This window comes from Corvus kubaryi, unplaced genomic scaffold, assembly GCF_017639235.1.
Source record: "Corvus kubaryi isolate FWS band 111438036 unplaced genomic scaffold, C.kubaryi_AGA036_p1.0 66, whole genome shotgun sequence".
Lineage (NCBI taxonomy): Eukaryota > Metazoa > Chordata > Aves > Passeriformes > Corvidae > Corvus > Corvus kubaryi.
The window spans coordinates 960,843-979,443 of NW_024582054.1; the positions used below are offsets into that span (position 1 = coordinate 960,843).

General features: G+C 45.7%; 2 protein-coding genes across 2 annotated transcripts in view; one reads left to right on the plus strand and one right to left on the minus strand.

The window, feature by feature from the left end:
- Window positions 1-12,704, minus strand: part of CDAN1 (codanin 1) — a 32,722-nt gene extending 20,018 nt beyond the window's left edge. Inside the window, exons 1-9 of the mRNA XM_042048116.1 lie at window positions 12,609-12,704; window positions 9,300-10,000; window positions 7,563-7,787; window positions 4,698-4,891; window positions 4,157-4,276; window positions 3,197-3,275; window positions 2,681-2,801; window positions 1,038-1,147; window positions 251-340 (exon numbers count right to left, since the gene is read on the minus strand). Coding sequence (XP_041904050.1) covers window positions 251-340; window positions 1,038-1,147; window positions 2,681-2,801; window positions 3,197-3,275; window positions 4,157-4,276; window positions 4,698-4,891; window positions 7,563-7,787; window positions 9,300-10,000; window positions 12,609-12,704 — 1,736 coding nt within the window. The remainder of the gene's footprint in view (window positions 1-250; window positions 341-1,037; window positions 1,148-2,680; window positions 2,802-3,196; window positions 3,276-4,156; window positions 4,277-4,697; window positions 4,892-7,562; window positions 7,788-9,299; window positions 10,001-12,608) is intronic.
- On the plus strand, window positions 9,225-16,699 carry LOC121673652 (protein transport protein sec31-like). Its single transcript, XM_042047220.1, has 3 exons — window positions 9,225-9,563; window positions 12,048-13,497; window positions 14,330-16,699. The coding sequence occupies exons 1-3, from the start codon at window positions 9,225-9,227 to the stop codon at window positions 14,986-14,988; spliced, it is 2,448 nt and encodes an 815-aa protein (XP_041903154.1). The 3' UTR covers window positions 14,989-16,699.
- Window positions 16,700-18,601: the final 1,902 nt, after the last annotated feature.

Consider the following 18,601-nt stretch of genomic DNA (forward strand, 5'->3'; position numbering starts at 1 on the left):
GAAAGAGCCACATCAAGACTGATCAAATTAGCCCCTTGCCACTTACAGTTTGTTTCTTTAAGATAACAGTTCATACTTTTAAATTCAGAAGCAAGTGTACTCGGGTAGTCTCTTCCAAGCAGCACACAGCCCCCTACAGATTAGTGCAGAAGACCAGGCGGAACATGGAACTAAGGATGCCAAGTGCAGTATGCTGCACCAGCAATTCAGCTACATTAAAGAGCTAGCCAGAGTTGCATAAGACTCCTACCTGATCTTGTTGCCCAGAACTCTTTCAAAGTCCCAGCCAGTTTTCTCATGGTTATCCTCCCATTCACGCAGAAGTTCATAAAAGATATCCCTGTGAATCAAGATATTTAAGGGAATGAATACCCACTCTTCAAAATTTGAAGCAACAACTGAATATTCAATTGCTTCAAAGTTCCCCAGCAAGAAGCTACCTCAGATTAAATAACTCCAGCCTCTAAGCATTCAGATACCTTTGAAAAACTCATAAATGTTAGCAGTACTTCAGTGAGTTTCCATTTTCCATGTCTTTGACAGCAAGTGCTTAAGCTTGTTATGCCCAATCTATGATGGAATGACCAAAACAGCCATTGCCAGACAGACATAGTGAAGACTGAGAGGCAGGAAAGAATAAGCCACATGAAGTAATACCTATGAGAAAAAGAAAAGGACCAAGACAATTCATCATTCTGCCCTCACCCTGTTGCTGCAAGCATGGAGGGAGGTGGCACGAAGAATAGAAGCATACCAGATTTATATGCAGAAGCAATCCAGTAGGGTGACACACTGTACAGGCATTATCAGAAGTCTCAATAACTCCTGAAGAATTAGGCTGTTCTTCTCTAAAGACATTAACCATTTAGCTCCTGCAGTCAATATGGACAAAGACCTTTTTTCATTTAATTAGAGTAAAAATTTCAGGATTTTTTTCTACAGTATGTAGCATACATGACACATTCTTAATATCCTTTGTTCATAATCATGCAAAGGTTATACCCTGTTAGCATCCAGGAACAGTAGAAGAAGCTTACCTTTGTTTCTTAAACATGTGAAATGCTCTGTCACTGGGAAAGTTAGAGCGATTATCAGTTTCTGGCTGAAAAGAAACAGACTGTACAGAGCATGGCAGCAGGAGAGACACCTGTTAAAAATATAAAGGTAGCCATTAAACTAATATAAGTCTCTAAACAGTCTGAAACACAGAAAAAAGCAGGGAAAAGGCATGATGAGGAAACAAAGTATCACTAGCCGAGTTGTTTAGACACTCTACTTCCTAACTGCTAACTACTAGCAAGCACCAACAGCTTTACAATCTGCACTAGGCTACATAGGTAGCATCATTCAACATTAGGAGAGAAAGTATCTGGTCTCCTTAAATCTCTGCTGAACAGCTTGCAACCAGTATTGATACAGTGTGGAAAGACTCACAAATAGTCAAAGTGTACCTTCAATATAGGGCTTGAGAAAATTCAGGACCCTGGCTGGCAATTTCTATTACGTTACTCTTTCTCCAACAGAAAAGCCAGTGCTTCAAGTAGCAAGGCCTTTATTTACAACTTTAACAACTTTGAAGCTCAGCTACTGACATGTCCCAGTCTCAGTACACTGTCCTTTCATTGCCAAGACTAATTTCCATATTTAAAAGATGGATGAAATGAGATACATCCCTACCATTCAGCTTTAGTTCCCTAAACCAGTTGGATAACTCAAGGGAACCATATTTCCTAACCCGGATTGTCTCCGCTGAAATGTCATTAGCCTAAAAGAAGTGCATATCTATGAAAGAAATCCCAGGTGGAGCCAAAAATCAGGCATTAGGCTGAGGCAAGTTCCAAGTGGAAACTGGAGAAGAGAGCAAGGTCGGGGAAGTGCCGCGCTCCCCTTGGCAGCCATTTGGCATGGTCAGTGTCCCTGGAGTTCTGGGCATTATGGTTTTCTGAATCCTAACCCTAGGTGGAACCCTAACCCTACCCTAGGCGCAGCCTAAGAAACTCCAGTGGGCTGAGGCAGGTTCCAATGAGGAAGACACGAACGCTGCACGGTTGGGGCAGTGCCGAGCTGCCCTTGGCATGCCTTTCACATTGTCAGTGTCCCTGGAACTCTGGGCTTTGTGGTTTTTTGAACCCTAACCCTAGACGTAACCCTAACCCTAACCCTAGCCCTAGGCACAGCCTAAAAAAAATCATTGGGCTGAAGAGAGTTGCAATCAGGAAGAAACGAACACGGCAAAGTCTGGCCAGTGCCGCGCTCCCCTTGGCATGCCTTTGGCATGGTCAGTGTCCCTGGAGCTCTGGGCTTTGTGGTTTTCTGAACCCTAACCCACATCTTTGAAAGTACCTTCTGATACTGCACCTAGCCTACCATTCTCCTGGGATCCATATTTATTAGATGAGAATTTTAAAAGCAAAACTTGACACTATCAAAGTCTCTGGCTGAGGTCACTGCCTGGAGCACAACGCAAGGCTAGCCAGCAGTGATTCACAGCTAACAATCACTGGACCCAGCAACTCACTCACCCACTGACAAGGAAAAAAAGTAGATTTTAGACAGTTTCTAGAGACAACACAGCAAGGTGAAGCAGGAGGAATGAGATTTAACATCAAAGCCATTGCAAATAAAAGAACAACAACACAAAGGCTTGAAGCAATTTCACTTGGGGTCTGCTAATTTTTACCTTGGCTGTGCTGCTTTCGTAAGCCTGCCTGAGCCTCTTGTGCAAGGTGGGAGAAAAAGATGCAATTCGTTCATTTTCGGCCAAAAGCTTCAGCATCCCCTTTTCTAAATGGGAAATAATTCTGCCAAGATAACAGGGATAAAACTCAGACAGACAGACAGACAGACATAAACAACACATGATCCGATCTAAAGAAATGCTTATGCTTACATTTTATGAGGCTGCCAAGTAAAGAGTTCTAAACCACATGTACCCAGCATGAAATCCTACTGGTATCTGTATTTGTTATCATTCTCATCTCATGATTTTCCTAATGTTGCACAACTACAACAAAGTTCAATGGACAGATCAGTGCAAGGAAAACCACAGACATCCAAATCCCGGTTAAGTTGTATGTTTTGAAGGAAAATTAACAACTCTGTGCCTGTAACTGGTAAAGTTCTAAAATCCAAGCATACTTGCTTAACCCCACAAACAACTGCACCCACAAGTAGATGAAAAAAGAATTCAACTCACTCATATTGATAATCCAAGACTCGAACAGCAAAATAAACACAGTTGTGCACACTTTCGAAATGCTGTCTCCCTGACACATCTAAGGGGAAAAAAGAAACATGAGACAACAGTACCTATCACCATTTATAAACTAAAGGACCAACAATTCGCTTTTAAGGAAAGTAGGAACTGACATATCAAAAAAAAAAACTTCCAGACTCCTATTCAATTTTCAGAAGTTCCCATTCCCTATCCTTCCTATACTAAAGGCAATTGAATTGTTGAATGCTGTATGGGAAAGAAAAGATTCTTTCTCAATGTTCTGAACAACAGTAAGCAGAACAAAAAAAGTAGACCAACTACAAACAATCATAAAATGGTGTTCCCATAGCTGAAGATTTCATGTTCCTAATCTCAGCCCTAAGAATCAATGAGCAGCAAAACAAAGGTCAATTAAATTGAGGCATGTGGGGTGGGGGAGGGTGGGGTGGGTCTCATCCTAAAACCACCCTTTTGGTTGTAATATCCATAGCAAAGTAGTAATTGCATCAAGCTTAAGGCTGAAGTAGCCAAAAGCCAAATGCAACAATATGGCTGGATCCTGTGCACTCAGATCCCAACCCGAAGCTTAAGAAACACACAGTAGGTCAACTGTGTGTTGCACAGCACATTTGAATTGCAGGATCAATGGAGAAGCAACTCAAGCACAACTGTCCTTCTCTCTAAAAGTCAGTGTTAGGAAGTAACTACAGCAAATCTCACACAATAGCAGAAAACTATCTAAACAGTATCCAACAACCCCGCTCTATCATACTGTGGAAGCACTTCCCATACATGCAGGACTTTTGTCAGCACCTCACATGAGTCCCACAGTGTTAATAAGGTGTTTTTATGTAATTTAAGAATAACTGTTCAAGTTACTCTACAACACCTTCTCATTCTATGGAAGCAACATTCTTTCTCTTCATTACTACTGCTTACCTCTATTTCTTTCACTGATTTCAGGGTCACTATTCCCATCTTCTGCAGTAGAAGTGCCTTTAGATGTCAACAGTTGCAGAACAAAGAACAGTTCCAGAAAAATATTTGGTACCAGGTTTTCTGGAAGAGAGCAAATGAGATGTCAAAGGTGGATTGTTCAATACTGTCGTACTTTAATACACAAAGGTAAAAAGACAGATTCCTGTCCTGTGGTAGTCAGCAAAGAACTCCCTCCCCACAACACAATCACAGTGTAGATCAGCGTGGGAAAGGTGTTAGGGAATAGCCTCATTTCTGACGGGACATACAACTTCAGTCTACTGCAGCTCAGAGTACTGCATCAGGCTCACCTCCTTCCCTAAACTTTTACCATGTATTTATTTATTTTAACTGTGTTGGCTTAGTTTATTTTTACAGATGTCATTTGTTTGTACACTATAACTATCCCACAACTTCCACTTCCCATCCCTCTCCTTCTCACAACACATATGCAAGTTCAAAGCTCAAAGCAAGGTCAGTCTCACATCTTCTGTGTCCTCACCTGCTATGCACGATGAATAGAGCTGTGCCAGACACTCCAACTGTTTCTTGCAGGAAACCTTAGCAGGATTTGCACAGGTCACCAGATGGCTTTCAGCAGGAAGGCTAGCACTGCGAGCGTAGCTAGGCTTAGTTGGAGTACCAGGATCAAAAGATATCCCTGCAGGAGAAGACGCCTGGTGCAGCAATTTGCATCTGAAATTCGAGAGCAGCAACATACGTGGCTGAGGATGAGCTACAGCAGCCATGCAGCCAGAAGAGGTCTTTCTCTTCCAGTGTAGCATGAAGGAAATCCTGCCATAACTACACCATGTCATTTACACTGTCTAAAGCAGCTTTGAGCATGATAGTAATTTGAGTCATCTTTCTCTTAGTGAAAATAGATCTTCAGGTTAGCAACCAAAAGACTCTAAAGAATCCCATTCAAATTCCAACCTGTTAAAATAGTGTAGCACTGTGACCAAATTAACCAACTAACCTATGTTACTGCTTCTCATCTGAACTTGTACTTGTTAAGGACAGGGAATCTGTTAGAGACCAGGTCCTAAAAAAATTTTTTTGCATGTACAATTTCTGACAGCTAGACATTTAAAAAAATACATGAAAATAAAGTTCACATCCATACCTTTGGATACAGATGTAGGCTAACAACACTCTGAGAAGACCCAACATCACTAAGTGGAAAGCTGATGCGCAACAGCTGATGAAATCCCATACTGGCAAGTTAAACAACAGAAGGAACAAACTACTTTGATTGCTGGATTCTAAATCAACAATGATCACTCAATTAAATACACAGACATCCAGACATCGTACAAAACTATACCTAGAGAGGTCATCCAAAATGCAATACCAGAGCGGCATATGTAAGACACGTGAGATACAGGACACAAGCCAGTGACAGCAACATCAAATGATTGTCAAAGATTCCAATGGAACATTTACACTTGGAACATCACACTACATCTTACCACACTGTCTCAAAAGTAAAATCTTTAAATCACTTTAAGGGCTCTGGGGAAGTCAGAAACATTTTTACCTGCAGGAAAGAACTTTTCCTATTGGCCTGTTTCTAGTGGAACTGCTGTGATGATGAACAATTGGTCCCAAAATAGAAACAGATTGCCAACAGCTTCCTTGCAATGAACATAATCGACCAACTGATAGCACTGAAGAAAATTATTCATTAAGTACTTTGTGAGCCCACCAAGGTAAGGTTCCAATAATGCAGTTAGAATCAGCATCACTTCTGCCTCAGTGCTGTCATCTACCTCAGGATGAAACTCACCTTTTGCCCCTGGTCAAAGGGACCCAGCCAGCTGAAGGCTGTGTTACTTCTGTACCTCACTTCACCACCGCTACTGAGGACACAACAGCTTCTCCCAGCTTTCAAGCAGGATGGGTCAGATGAGAATATCACTTCATGTACAAGATTCAGCCCACCACATACTTCTATTTCACTGACTTCAGTTGATACAGATTACTGGGACATTTCAGGGAGAATTTAGACTGGAATAGGTGCTAGACTTAAGTGCAGAGTGGCAGGTTTGAATCCTGAGCAGTTGTGCTGCAGGTTCAGTAAAAACAGTAATTCATTAGACTACTGGATGTGTTTCAGCTAGTTCTGGTCCCACTGAAGTGAGCTGCAAAGCTTAGCAGGAAAAGAATTACACCCATGTGTCCTAAGGAGTTTCCCCAAGAACAAAACTTACAAAAGAGCAACAACAGTTCTGTCAGCAATTAGAAACAATGGTTTCTCTACTACTGGGCTTTGGTTTATTTCTAGTATCAATCTTCACAGTGACACCATTTTACAAACAATGAAAGTCACACCAACTGTGTGTGTGTTCCATGTTCACTAACTGAACAGCAGAGACAAAATTAGAGGCTAGAATTCACCTCATCTGACAGCAATTTTCAACAGACAACTGCAGTAGTAACCTTTAAAACAGAATCTCAAGTGCCCATGTCCTGTTTTCTCTGACTGCAAGCTTCTGCTACTCTACCTACCTTGCAAAACCATTAACACTTTCCACACATTTGCATCACTAACTCATTTTCTCCAAACCAGTGTGTCTTGCTGCAATCTTCAAACACAGTCTACACCCAATTGCTTCACCTGTGCAATCTAAGGAGAAATGCACAGGAGATAACCACACATACAAGCCCATGAAGAGGAAATCTCAAAAAAGCAGTGAGGACTGATTACGCTTTTGAAGTGAGAGTCATTGTTCCAGAGTCAGCACACCTCTAAAATGACAAACATGAGCTAGATGCACTAATATCCTAGTCTGATACCACAGACACACTTGGCTTTAGGTAAATTATAGTTTAAGGTCACCGATATCTGTTTTGGATATTCATCTGTCATTTCCACTTTGGTATCGATACCACCTTAAGGGAAGGTGTTGTGGTTTAGGAATGTACTCCTCAGTTTAGTGCTCCCACTGAAACCCTCCAAACTACTCCATCTCTTCTCTCTCTCCCTGCCTCGGGGCAAGCTGGAGAGGAGAATTGGAGGTGCAAAAGGTAAAGATCACAGGTTGAGATAAGAACTACTTATTGGAAACAGCAATGAGATAAGAAAGGGAGCAGTATCAGCAACAATACAAATCAGAGGGTACAAGAAAGAGGCAAACGATTCACAGGAAACCCTTGAAAACAGAGAATACCTGACCACTCCCTCCACCACTCTCAGGCAACCTGAAAGAGCCCTCCCACATCCCCAAAAAATGAGGTGAGGTGGTGTAGAATAACCTCTGAGTCCTGGCCATGCCCCCTCCTGGCTATTGGAAGAATTAACCCTGTTCTGGCCCAGAACCAGGACACAAGGGAATTAAGAATCACCCTCCTGCTCAGACCCTACCGTTCTTTCTTCAGCATCTCCCTCTCCTCTTGAAGGCTGTTGCTTATCACAGATGAGAGGTTTCCTTCCTGGACACCAGTGAAGGCCTCAAGGCTTGACCCAGCTGACAATCGAGCAGCTGGAGACTGGCTGACGGGTGTAGAAGTGAAGCAAGTCTTTGGCTTTGAGAGGGGCCGCTCAGCACTCACAGGAGTTGGGTTGATTCGCCTCGATGGTTTGCTTTTGCTGAAAAAAAGAGAAGCGACTCCACTAAAATCAAGCTAAACAACAACAAAAAAATTAGGTCTCAAGACAGGTATGCATGCAACTCTTCCAGAGGAACCTAATGCTAAAACAAAATGGGTATCGAGTTGGGACACTGAATTTCTAAACTGTACCTATGGTTATCAATTTATTCTGTCACTGAAAAGAAAGTCATGGAGCTATAGACAGCTAAAAACAGCCTGCTGACCCTGCAGCAAAATTAATTATCAAATATCAACCCTTCCAAATGTTTCTAATTTGAAAGGACAGGATATGCCCCATTTTAGTAAGAAACTGCCAGTGAATTAGTTTCTGACACGACCAGGAGAAAAAAAAATACCAAAACCAAAATCAATCAAGTTGCCATCGTCTATCACTAAGAGTCCAGGCTCCCAAGTTACATTAGATCCTTTAAGTCCAGGGAAACCCATTCTTCCTGCATAAAATACTTGCATTTGTCCTTCAGGAAGAGGCTTGGTAAAGTAGCAAAAACCACTAAAAACTGGAAATGGATACAGTAACACAAAGCATCGAGGAAATGCTGGTTGCTACATATTAACTGCTACAGTGTTCTCAAAATCACCTGTAACACTGACTTCCAAAGACTCAAGGCCTCCTTCCTCCTTCTTTTTCCTAGTGGAGCATTAATGCAATTGAGGAAGAGAGCCTTGCTGTCTGTGCTGGAAACACACGTTATCTCCCTTGGCCAAAGCATCATCTAGAGCATCACCCAGACCCAGCATTGGATTTGCCATATAGACTCACACATGTAATAATTTTCAGCTGGAATTTTGCATGTCCAACTAGAAAGTCCCACTTTCAGAGACCAGTGACTGACATACAGAGCAAACAGGCTGACACAAAGGCTTTGTATTTGGTAATGAGGATTTTAAAGAGTAAAAGAGAAAGATAAAAGGACTGAGGCAACCACAACACAAACAGCCGCCCAGAAACTCAGCCAAAGTCACCAAGGAGACCAGGGCATACTGCAGACCAAGGAGAATACAGCTACAGCTATTTTGTCCACAATTACACAGCACAAACAAAGCTGCACACTAGCATCTGCTACCAGAAGCCACAGAAGGTCAATCCAAAAGCTTTTTTGCTAGCATCAGTAATGCTGAAGAGCCTTCCAGGACTGCTCTTCCTTACCAACTGCTATTCTGTTAAATGAGAAATGTGCAGAGCCAATACAGCGCTGACTTGTTAGAACATGCAAGGACAAAGATGTGCTCAGCTTTCTATCAGCTGGACTGTGCACTGGCAAGCTGCAGGCAGCAGCACAAGCAAGAGGCTAAAGAGGTGTCTTGGGTGAGTCCACAGAGGGGAAACCTGACTCCCTGTCAAGGCAATATTCCCTTCCCTACATGCTGACCAGAAGCCAGGTATTCTGTATTACAGCCTCTTCTGTATCTGGACATGCACAACAGCTGGTCAAGGAGCAGCAACCTGCAGCACAATCCCAATGAGACAGCGAGGCAGACTCGCTCTTACTTTGTCCAGCCAGAGGCAGCGCCCATGGGCGGAAACTCCTCCAAGTTGTTAAGGTTCAGCTGGCTGGGCGGGGATCTGGCAGAAACAAGAGGCGCTTCACTTCGCTTCCTTCTCCCTCCACTCCAGGATCCACTGTCACTCTTTCCATCCTCCTCTTCAGCCAGGGAACGCCCCAGATCCCGAGCTACCTGCCGGCCAGAGGCACCGACCGAGCTGCTGCCTTTCCTCCGGCCTCGTCTCACAGGCAGCGCTTCAGGCGTGGCCGTGAGGAAGCTCCCCAAGCTGGTCTTCTGAGATGACCGCTTCTCACCGTGGTGGAGCACAGGGCTGTGCCCAAAGCTCGGGCTGCTGCAGGAGACCACGCTGGGAAAATCACCACAAGGGCTAGACAGGTTTGACCCGGAAAAGGAGGAGGAACCGCTGGAAGCTGCAGCAGGAGAAAAGCTGGTATCTGTGGTGCAGATGGTCACTGAAGTCCTTTGTGAAAAGAGCTGCACTCGGCTGCTGGTTGCATGGCCTGCCCTCCTTTCTGATCCTGTCCTGTGGCTCCCATGGGCCTTGGAATTAGGAGTCTTAGCAGGAGTAGGGGGTCCATTAGTCAGGATCTGGCTGGTCTGCTCCCTTAAAAAATTCAGCAGAAAAGGCACAAAATCTTTCTGAAGCAAGCTAAGAGATACCAGCTTGTCATGGATGTGGTTCTCCTACAAGAGAAGTGGACAAAGAATTAATATAAAGATGCTACCTGATTCTTTCTGTCCATGTACCCAGACACATTTAAGTAGTAACTATGGGATTTCAAAACACAGTAAAAACCAACATGTCAAAGTAGGTCACTGAAATTCAAGCAACCATAGTGCTGGTCACAGACCTGAAAATTAGCCTACACACAAGCCATTTTGGCACAAGTTTTCAGATGGAGTCATTCGCTTTGGTCTCTGACTGGAAAACAGTGGAACTGTTCCATGGAAACATCAGTAATACTGGCTACAGCCAGGGAGGACTTGGAGCAACTGGCACCCCTAAGTTCAACATTTCAAAAACATCAATACTGAAAGCATCTAATTCTAACAGAAAAATCTAAAATTTGCCATGTCTCTGTGCCCTAGTTCTCTGTGAATGCCACCTGCTCCCACAGAGGGGTGCTGTAACAACAACCGCTAAAGCACTTGGAGTTCTGCAGCGCCAAATACAAAGCTGCTTTTCCATTTCAATTAAATAATTTTGCTCCCTTGAGACCTCACAGAGGTCTAAACAGAGACTGTGCAACTTTAAGGTATGTGAATTTTATACTTGAGAAACCTAAACAAAAAACCCACCACTGACTCAACACATTTGAAATCGAAACAGGTGGTGATCTTACAAGGGTAAACCTAGACAAAAACGACTTCATGTTACGTGTGCAGTTTAAAGTTTTGTACCCTGTGTAAAAATTCTTTTGTTCCTAACACTGCACCGGGTTTCTGTTTCCTCTCATTAGGATTCAGCAACATTTGCAACAACAGAAGAAGTTCTCCAAGGCAGCAACTTTTTCCTTACTAATATTAAAAAGCATTGCATACATACTCCTGTAAAGTTATATTCACAACCCTACTAGATGAAAAGTCAAGAAAGCAAACGCTGTTTCTGAAGAAGGTTTTCTGCATGAAAGAAGACAGCAAAAGCATGCCCGTGACTGGACTCACACAATCCTCAACACCCATACTAAGGTCATATTTGAAAGCATGAGACCAATTCAGCTTCTTGAAGAAGTGTGAGATTCTGACACAGCCTGGATAACAAGCCAAGCAGCCAACAATCAGTGAAAAAGCACAGGTCAGAATACAACCCCCACGAGGTGTCAGAAGACCATCTCCAGCTCAAAAGTGCCATGAGAGCTAGAGCAAGACGTAGCCTAGTGTTTCCTTGGGTGCCCCCCCTGGGACTAGCAAAGGGGCAAAAAGATGATTACAGTCTATGCTATGCATAAGGTCGGGTAGTTTCTCCAGCTTTTCAGGGAACAACCTATTTTCACTCATCTTTCTCTGTCCAAGTGAATAGAGGTTTGGTTCCTCCACAGCTGGGTAACAGGAACCTGTCAACAGCTGCCTGCTGCAAACTTCCCACTTGCTTTCTCATGCTGAAGCAACTGCGCTGCTCCCAACAGCAAGAGGCAGCAAGAAATTCCCTTGCAAGGGCAAACATTTTGACCTCCACACCCCTCACCGACACAGTGCTAGCTGAGCTACCAGGATCTCAAACTTCATAACGTTGTCATGTCTGCTTCTGCAAGTCACAGTTGAAGAAATACCACATAACATAAAGTCCCGGTCCATTCTTCCCATACGTTTAGGATGATGGCAATACCCGACTAACTCATGTCGGTGACACCACTGAGTTTTGATTTTAGCACTAGGTAACACTCTGCAAGGGGGTCAGGCAGAAGATGCTTTAAATACAAATTGTTTCTCTGTGTTATTCTCTATGTGAAATACAAGCACTCCTAGTCCATTTACAGTTAGAAATGTTTTTATTTCCACAGGAACACAAATTGTTCATGACAAAACTCAGCCAGCAAGTACCCTCTCCCAGCCCGCAAAGATCCTCCTCAAGGTCCAGGCGGGATGAGCATCCAGCCGGGAGGCGCGCTGGCGCCTGCACAGAGCCACCGCCAAGCCCTGGGTGCTGACAGCCTCATCCTTCTCTCACCGCTACCTTCCCCGACAAAGACGCGGGAAGCGTCACCCCCTCGTGTCTCCGCGTTCCCCCAAGGACACCAGCTGCGCTGTGCTGCGCTGCACTGCCCGCCCCTCGCCTCACTCGGCTCTGCGCTGGCACACGGCAGCCCGGGCTCCCGGCGCTTCCGCGCCAGCGGCCGCGGGGCTCCCCGCTCCCGCCCGGAGCCGCGCGGCGCCACCGCCCGCAGGAGACTGCCCGGCGCCGGCGGCGCTGAGCTGCGGCGGGCTCAGCCCCGAGCATTTTAGCGGGTTTCACACGCCCGCCGGGCAGCTCCCGGCGCAGCTCCCCACCGGCGGCCTCGCCTTCCCGCCGCAGAGCCCAGAGCCCGCCCGCGCCGGGGGCGGTGCCACCGGCTGTTCGACGGGAGCTCGGCCTCAGCCCGCGGCCGCAGAACGGCACCTGACGGGGCCCCGGGCTGACCCACGCGAGCTTCGTCCCTCACAGCAGCGCGGGGCGGACAAACTTTCCCGCACGGCCCCGGCCCGCGGCAGCGAAGGGCGCTGGGGGAGTGGCGCGACTACGGGCCCGGCCCCGCCGCAGCCACGGCGCTGCGGGAAGGGAGGGAGGGCGAGCGGACAACCCAGCGCGCGTTACCTCAGCTGGGCGGTGGCCGGGGCCGTGCCGGAGCCACCGCACCACGGCGCTGACCGGCACCTCCTCCTGCAGCAGCAGCTCCAAAACCGCCGCCATTCCCGGCGCCGCTCCCGCCGAGCACGCGCACAACCCGCGCCGGGGGCGGGCCCGGCGTGTCCCCCCTTCCCGCGGGGGCGGCGCCGAGCGGGGATTCCCGCCGGGGAGGCGGGCGGGGGCCGCGCCCCCTCCCCATGTCAACACGCGGGGCACGGGGCGCCTGCGCCGGTCCGTGCGCGTCTTTTCCTCTCATGCGCGGTATTTCCTTCCCCAGCAGGGCTCGGGGCCTGGCCTAGCGGCGGCGGCACCCGCGGGCCGGGGTGCAAGGAAGGGCAGCGGCGTCCCCCCCCCCTCCCCGCGGCTCCTCGCCCGCCCGCCCGCCGACACCCGCGGCGGAGGATGGCCGAGGACTCGCCCAAACGGCGCAAGGCGAATTTCAACGAGGCGGAGACGGAGGTGCTGATCGAGCAGGTGCTGAAGCACGAGCAGCTGCTGTTCGCAGCGGGACCCGGCCGCGCCTCCGCGGGCCAGAAGCGGAAGGTGTGGGAGCTGATCCGGCACAAGGTGAACCCGGTGGCCGCCTGCCCCCGCGACGTGGAGGACCTGAAGAAGCGCTGGCGGGACCTGAAGCGCCGCGACCGCAGCAAGCTGTGCCGCCTCTCTCAGGGCTGCGGGCCGCCGGCGCCCCCCGCCCTCGGCCTCCTCCTGGCCCCCGAGGAGCTGCCGCCCACCGCCGCGCCGCCCGCCCGCCGCCAGCGCCGCGCGTACGGCTCCCTGCTGCCCGCCGAGGCCGTGCCCATCGTGGGCGGCATCGACACGCTGGAGCTGCCCGGCGCCGTCGTGGGGGACATGGGTGAGTGCGGGAGCGACCCCCGCGGCGCCGCCCCGGACCCTCCGCCCGGCGTCCCCCGCCGCAGCCGCGGGAGCCCCGGTCTGCGGGGAATCGGCGCTGCCCGCCCGCTGCGTGCGCGCAGGGGCCGCGGGGACCGGCCCCGCAGGAAAGGTCTGGTTCGGATCCTTGGAAATGCAGAACTATGTGCACGCACGCAGAACTGTGAGGCTTCGTGCTGTAGGTCATAAAAGTGCCTGAGAACAGCACCCAAGAGTAAAAACCCTGTCTCGTAGTACATGCTGCCCAGCTACGAGGCGTTAGACCCGGTCACCGATCTTCACTATTACAATAGCTATTCTTGCAAATGCAAACAGCCATGGCAGCACACAGGTCCAGCCAGTACAAAGTGCTGCGAGTACCTAACTTCGTTTGTGCTGGAGATACTGTCCTAGCGCATTGAAATGATCACCTTCAATACCAAGGGATTCTCGCAATCACAGTGCTTCAGCAACGCTCTTACTGGTTACTGCATGCGTGATAGAGCATGAAATGAGCTTGCAGTGAACTTTATCTCTGGGATCCTAAAGTTTGGCTTTTGTGGTGGAAAGGGAGCTGTAGTATGCAGATACATGGTTGACTGGTGAATGCATATTTATGGTTTTCTTACCACCTATCGAGGTAATTTGTATTATAAAACCGTCAAAGATAACATAGTGTGAATTTGAGAGTCTTGTTTCAAGGACTAATCTTAGTGCTTAGTAAATGAGAAAATGTGTCACTGACTGCTGAGGTTATGAAGTTTCTCACAGGCTTTACTTTGCTTTTCTTCCCCCCCAACCCCCCCCTCTTCTAGGGTTTAATGGCAATCCCGGCCCATCTCATCAATCCAGTCTTGAGCAGATGAACCTCAAAGAAGAAATAGTAGTGAAGGTGGTAGAGCCAGAAGAAAGCTCTGAGGACATGGTAGTGGTTCCACCTAGTCAAGAACAACTGCCTTTTCTGGGGACATCAGGTGGTGGTTCCTCAGGGAAAGTAAAAGCCAAAACAAAAGGCAGGTCCCAGGCAGACCAAAACAAAATGACTGAAGAGGACCTACTGCAGATTCAGCAGACCCAAATACAGGTGATCCAGTCTGGCTTTGACAGTGTCAACCACAATCTTCGACTGCTGCAGCAAGGCATGCAAGATCTGAGTAACAGCATCAGCATCATGGCACATACACTTGTTGCTATCAAAAACGTCTATGTGAAAAACAACACTGGCCCAACCACACATGCCACTGCATCTACTCAGACCACAGCTGGGTACCTGAGCCCAGGATCACCCCAGCTCTCCCCTGCTAAGGACAGAGGTAGAGCACAGGTGGCTGGAAGCAGCAGCAGAAGCAGCAGCTGCAGCTCCAGCTCCATGTCACAAGAACCAGGTCCTTCCGAGTTTCCTAGGCCCCCCCTGAGAAGCATTAAGAAAGAACATCCAAATGGCTGCTACTACTTCTGCTTTGCAGATGTGTAAAAACTTGAATATATGTAAAGTGACTGTGTTGTTGGGTGCTATTGTATGTTCTGCTCCGGCCTGTGACTTTGAAGGAGCAAAGTGGACTTGCCTCCCATGTTTTTCCCAGTGGGAAACATTTTGCTATAGGTGGCATTAAACACTAATTACCAGTCTCAGTTAACTCTGTTGCTGTTGGCTAATAAATTTCTTCTCTTTTCTTTATTCTCTTAAAAAACCAAACATTTATTTTGATTAAGACTTTTGTCTGTATCGTCCTTTGTTTAATGTCACCTTTTGAAAAATAAAAGGCATGACAGAAGGGTAAAAAAGTAACATTATGGTTACTAACCACCAGGAGCTGTCTTACACAAGTCACCTGGTTCTTGGATTAAACAAACCTCAGAAGTAGCTGGTTTTTTAAGTACTTCCCTTTTCTAATAATGTTGGGGGTGTTTGCTTGGTTGTTGTTGCTGAGTTTTTTTTAAGTCTGAGCTGTGCAAGGCATCACAGGAGGAGTTTGAGATACTTGCTTATTCTAGGAATGGTTTAGGATTGAGGCATCCATGAGTGTCCTCAGAATTCATACAGCATTGTTCCACTTGGCTGTTGTTCATTCCCACTTTATCAAATGCAACTTCTCTTCAAAGACATTTTGTTTTACTGCACTAGCAGGGGAGCCTCTTTTTTGTCACATGGTTAAAATAGAGAAATATAGCAAAAATGAGGAATTGATGAGTGATGCCTGTTTCTGACATACAGGTTATATGTAGGCTGTATCTTTATCTGATTCTGTAAGCCTTATGGAATCGATATCACGCTATTTGAAATACAGAGAGCAAAAAGCTTTATTATTTTACATGAACTGGAAGTTAGATTTGCTGTTAAATTACAGGAGGCAGGGGCTCACTTCATTCCAGACAAATGATCTTGCATAGTTTAGGAAGATTTCATCTTCATTTCCTTTCTTGTAACTATATACCCAAGGAAGAAGAAAGATGAGGAGGAATTGGAGCAAAATGCAACCTGGTGTCAACTCTGAAACAAGCAAAAATCATTTTATCTTCATGCCAAAATTTTGCATTTAGTTAGGGGAAAACTATTGTCACTGGCACTATTTTAAGATGTTTCAGGGTTATATATTAAAGCCAATCTACTTTGCACCATTCAGAAGTAGCAGAGGTGCAATGTTCTTATATCTGGCGTCCGTACTGGAGGGCAAACAAAAACACTCTCACCTGAAATTTTGTCCAATGACTTGAAAAATCATACAGGTTCTCTTCTTAAGCATTTATGATCAATATTAAAAAAATTCTACAGATAAATTTGGACTATAGCAATGACTAGCTACCTCTAGTGTTACAGTCAGTTTGCACAAGCATTCCTGCTGCAGGAAGTTAGCAAATACAAATAACATAGAGAATCACAATTAAATTGTCCCTCTCCTAGAAGCATAAGAATATGTAATTGTAGAATAAGATATGCCATTTTTGCTGTCAGCTTTGACTGAACTCTACCGTATGAAAATGTGCATATAAGTACTTCATTTCTGCCCTTACACCATTTTGGTGTACTGATTTAACTCACTTGCACTTCAAAAACCAACCACTGCTGCCTACTATAATGTGAATACAGGGTAATCAGTTGTTACCAAGTGTTTCCTTTCAGTATCACAGATGGAGTAAGATATGCAAATATCTCACAAAAATAAAATGTATGCACGTACCACACATTGTTAATTGGGATTAATGCCTTGAAGAAGAGAAAGTTCTCTTTTCCAGGTTTGCCTTAACAGAAGGAGATGGTATGGGTAACAGGTATTAATAAATTGCTGAGTTTAAGAATGGCAAAGAATTAATCCTTCTAAATCAGATTTTTGAGGCTATGTTGTTAAAAGCTTTCCAGATTAACCTGTTGGAAGCATTATTTCTCCCCCATCAGTATGGATGGGCTCTCTTGAGCAGGGTTTTCTGTATTTTGTTTTCATGGACAAGCTAATTCATGCTACCATGACATTCCATGTGGATTAGCAAATGTGATCTATCTGGTCCTTCTGGGCAGCAGTTTGAGCTTGTCCAGGTTGCAACAGGCAGTTCTTACCTTTCTTTTGATGTTTCAATTCTTTTTGCAATGGTTAATTTTTGAATTTCACCTACTACAGCATTTCCTGGGAGAGTTGACTTGTGTCTGCTTTCTCATGTTCCAGTACTGATTTACGTGAGAGGCAGCTACAGTGTGAGTAGAGAAGTGCAGCAAGATCCTACGAGCAGAAGGGGCAGATTGGATCTCCTGTATGAATGCAGACAAGCCAGGCAATGCTAAAAGGCACTGTGGTGATCAGACAACAACCAGACCTCAACATCAGTCTGCCACAGCATATTTGTTCTGATCTTCCTCTTTCCCTGTATTTCAGTTGTACCACTGAAATATACTGGAGCCAGATCAAAATCACTCTTCCACTTCTGATACACTCTAGATTTACTATTTTAAACAAGGAAAGAAACTGAGCTACCTCTCATCACTATAGAGTGGGCAAAATTGTTATTTTCATCTTCAAATTAATACAGTTGGTTGCGATTTCTTTACACACCCTTTCTGTGATTAAATGATGGTTCTGTTGGGAGCACTGAACTCACACGCACCACCCAGAAGCCACGCCATTAAGTTTCTGGCTGCTCTTAACGGAAGGTGAAACATAATTTTCTTGGACTGTTACTGAATAAATGAATTCCCAATTTGTTTCCTCTCCTTTGAAGCTACCTAAGCTATTTGTACAAATGACAAGAGCAAATGACCTGGTCATGAAGCTTAGTGAAAATACTGCCAATGATATGAACAAAGGCAAGCTGGCTTTTAATTTGCCTGAATGCAAGGCATAACAGTGCTAATACTGAGAAAGAGATCCAGGGAATTTTCTCCAAATCTTCTGGACTTCCCTAAAAAACTTGCCCTGCTGTGCAAAGTGGAGGCAGTATTTTCTGGTAGCATAGGACTAAGACATTCAGGCACACAAACTACAAATATAAATTGTGATGATTTTACACTCTACTTATGCCTAGTTTTACTAGAAAGAGAAATAAAAGGTTATTGGAGAAAACTAGAGCAACTGGTAGCTTAACATTGCATTTTCTCCATAGCACTCAGATTCAGTAAAAACTTCCGTTCATTCATTTCTCTGCTATCTGCTGCTTAAGTTTATTGTACAGAGGGAGACAAGTCTCCTCAAGAGGCTGTAAAAGCTCAGTGACTACATCCAGACAGCTGATTATCCCCAAAAGAGGTCAATTACAGTGGCCTCTGACTAAATAAAAAACTACAATTTTGAACAGAAAAATGCCATCAGCAGCTGGCTTTTCAGGACCACCATATTGTTACTTAAATTGACGTGATCTGGCTGTGCCAATCATTTATTGTTTAGATTAATACAGACAGAAGGGGTAAGAACAAATAGGTTTCTGAGGGGGCCCATTTGGGTTTTTCTGTTGTTATTAATGTACAACACATGAACCTACTAAATCAGATAAACTTCCATTGATCCAATCATTCCAATTTGCAATATTAACATCTGATTCACGTTGCAATAGTACCAACATACGCTTGCTTTTTACTTTCCTGAAACAGAAAAAAATTATCA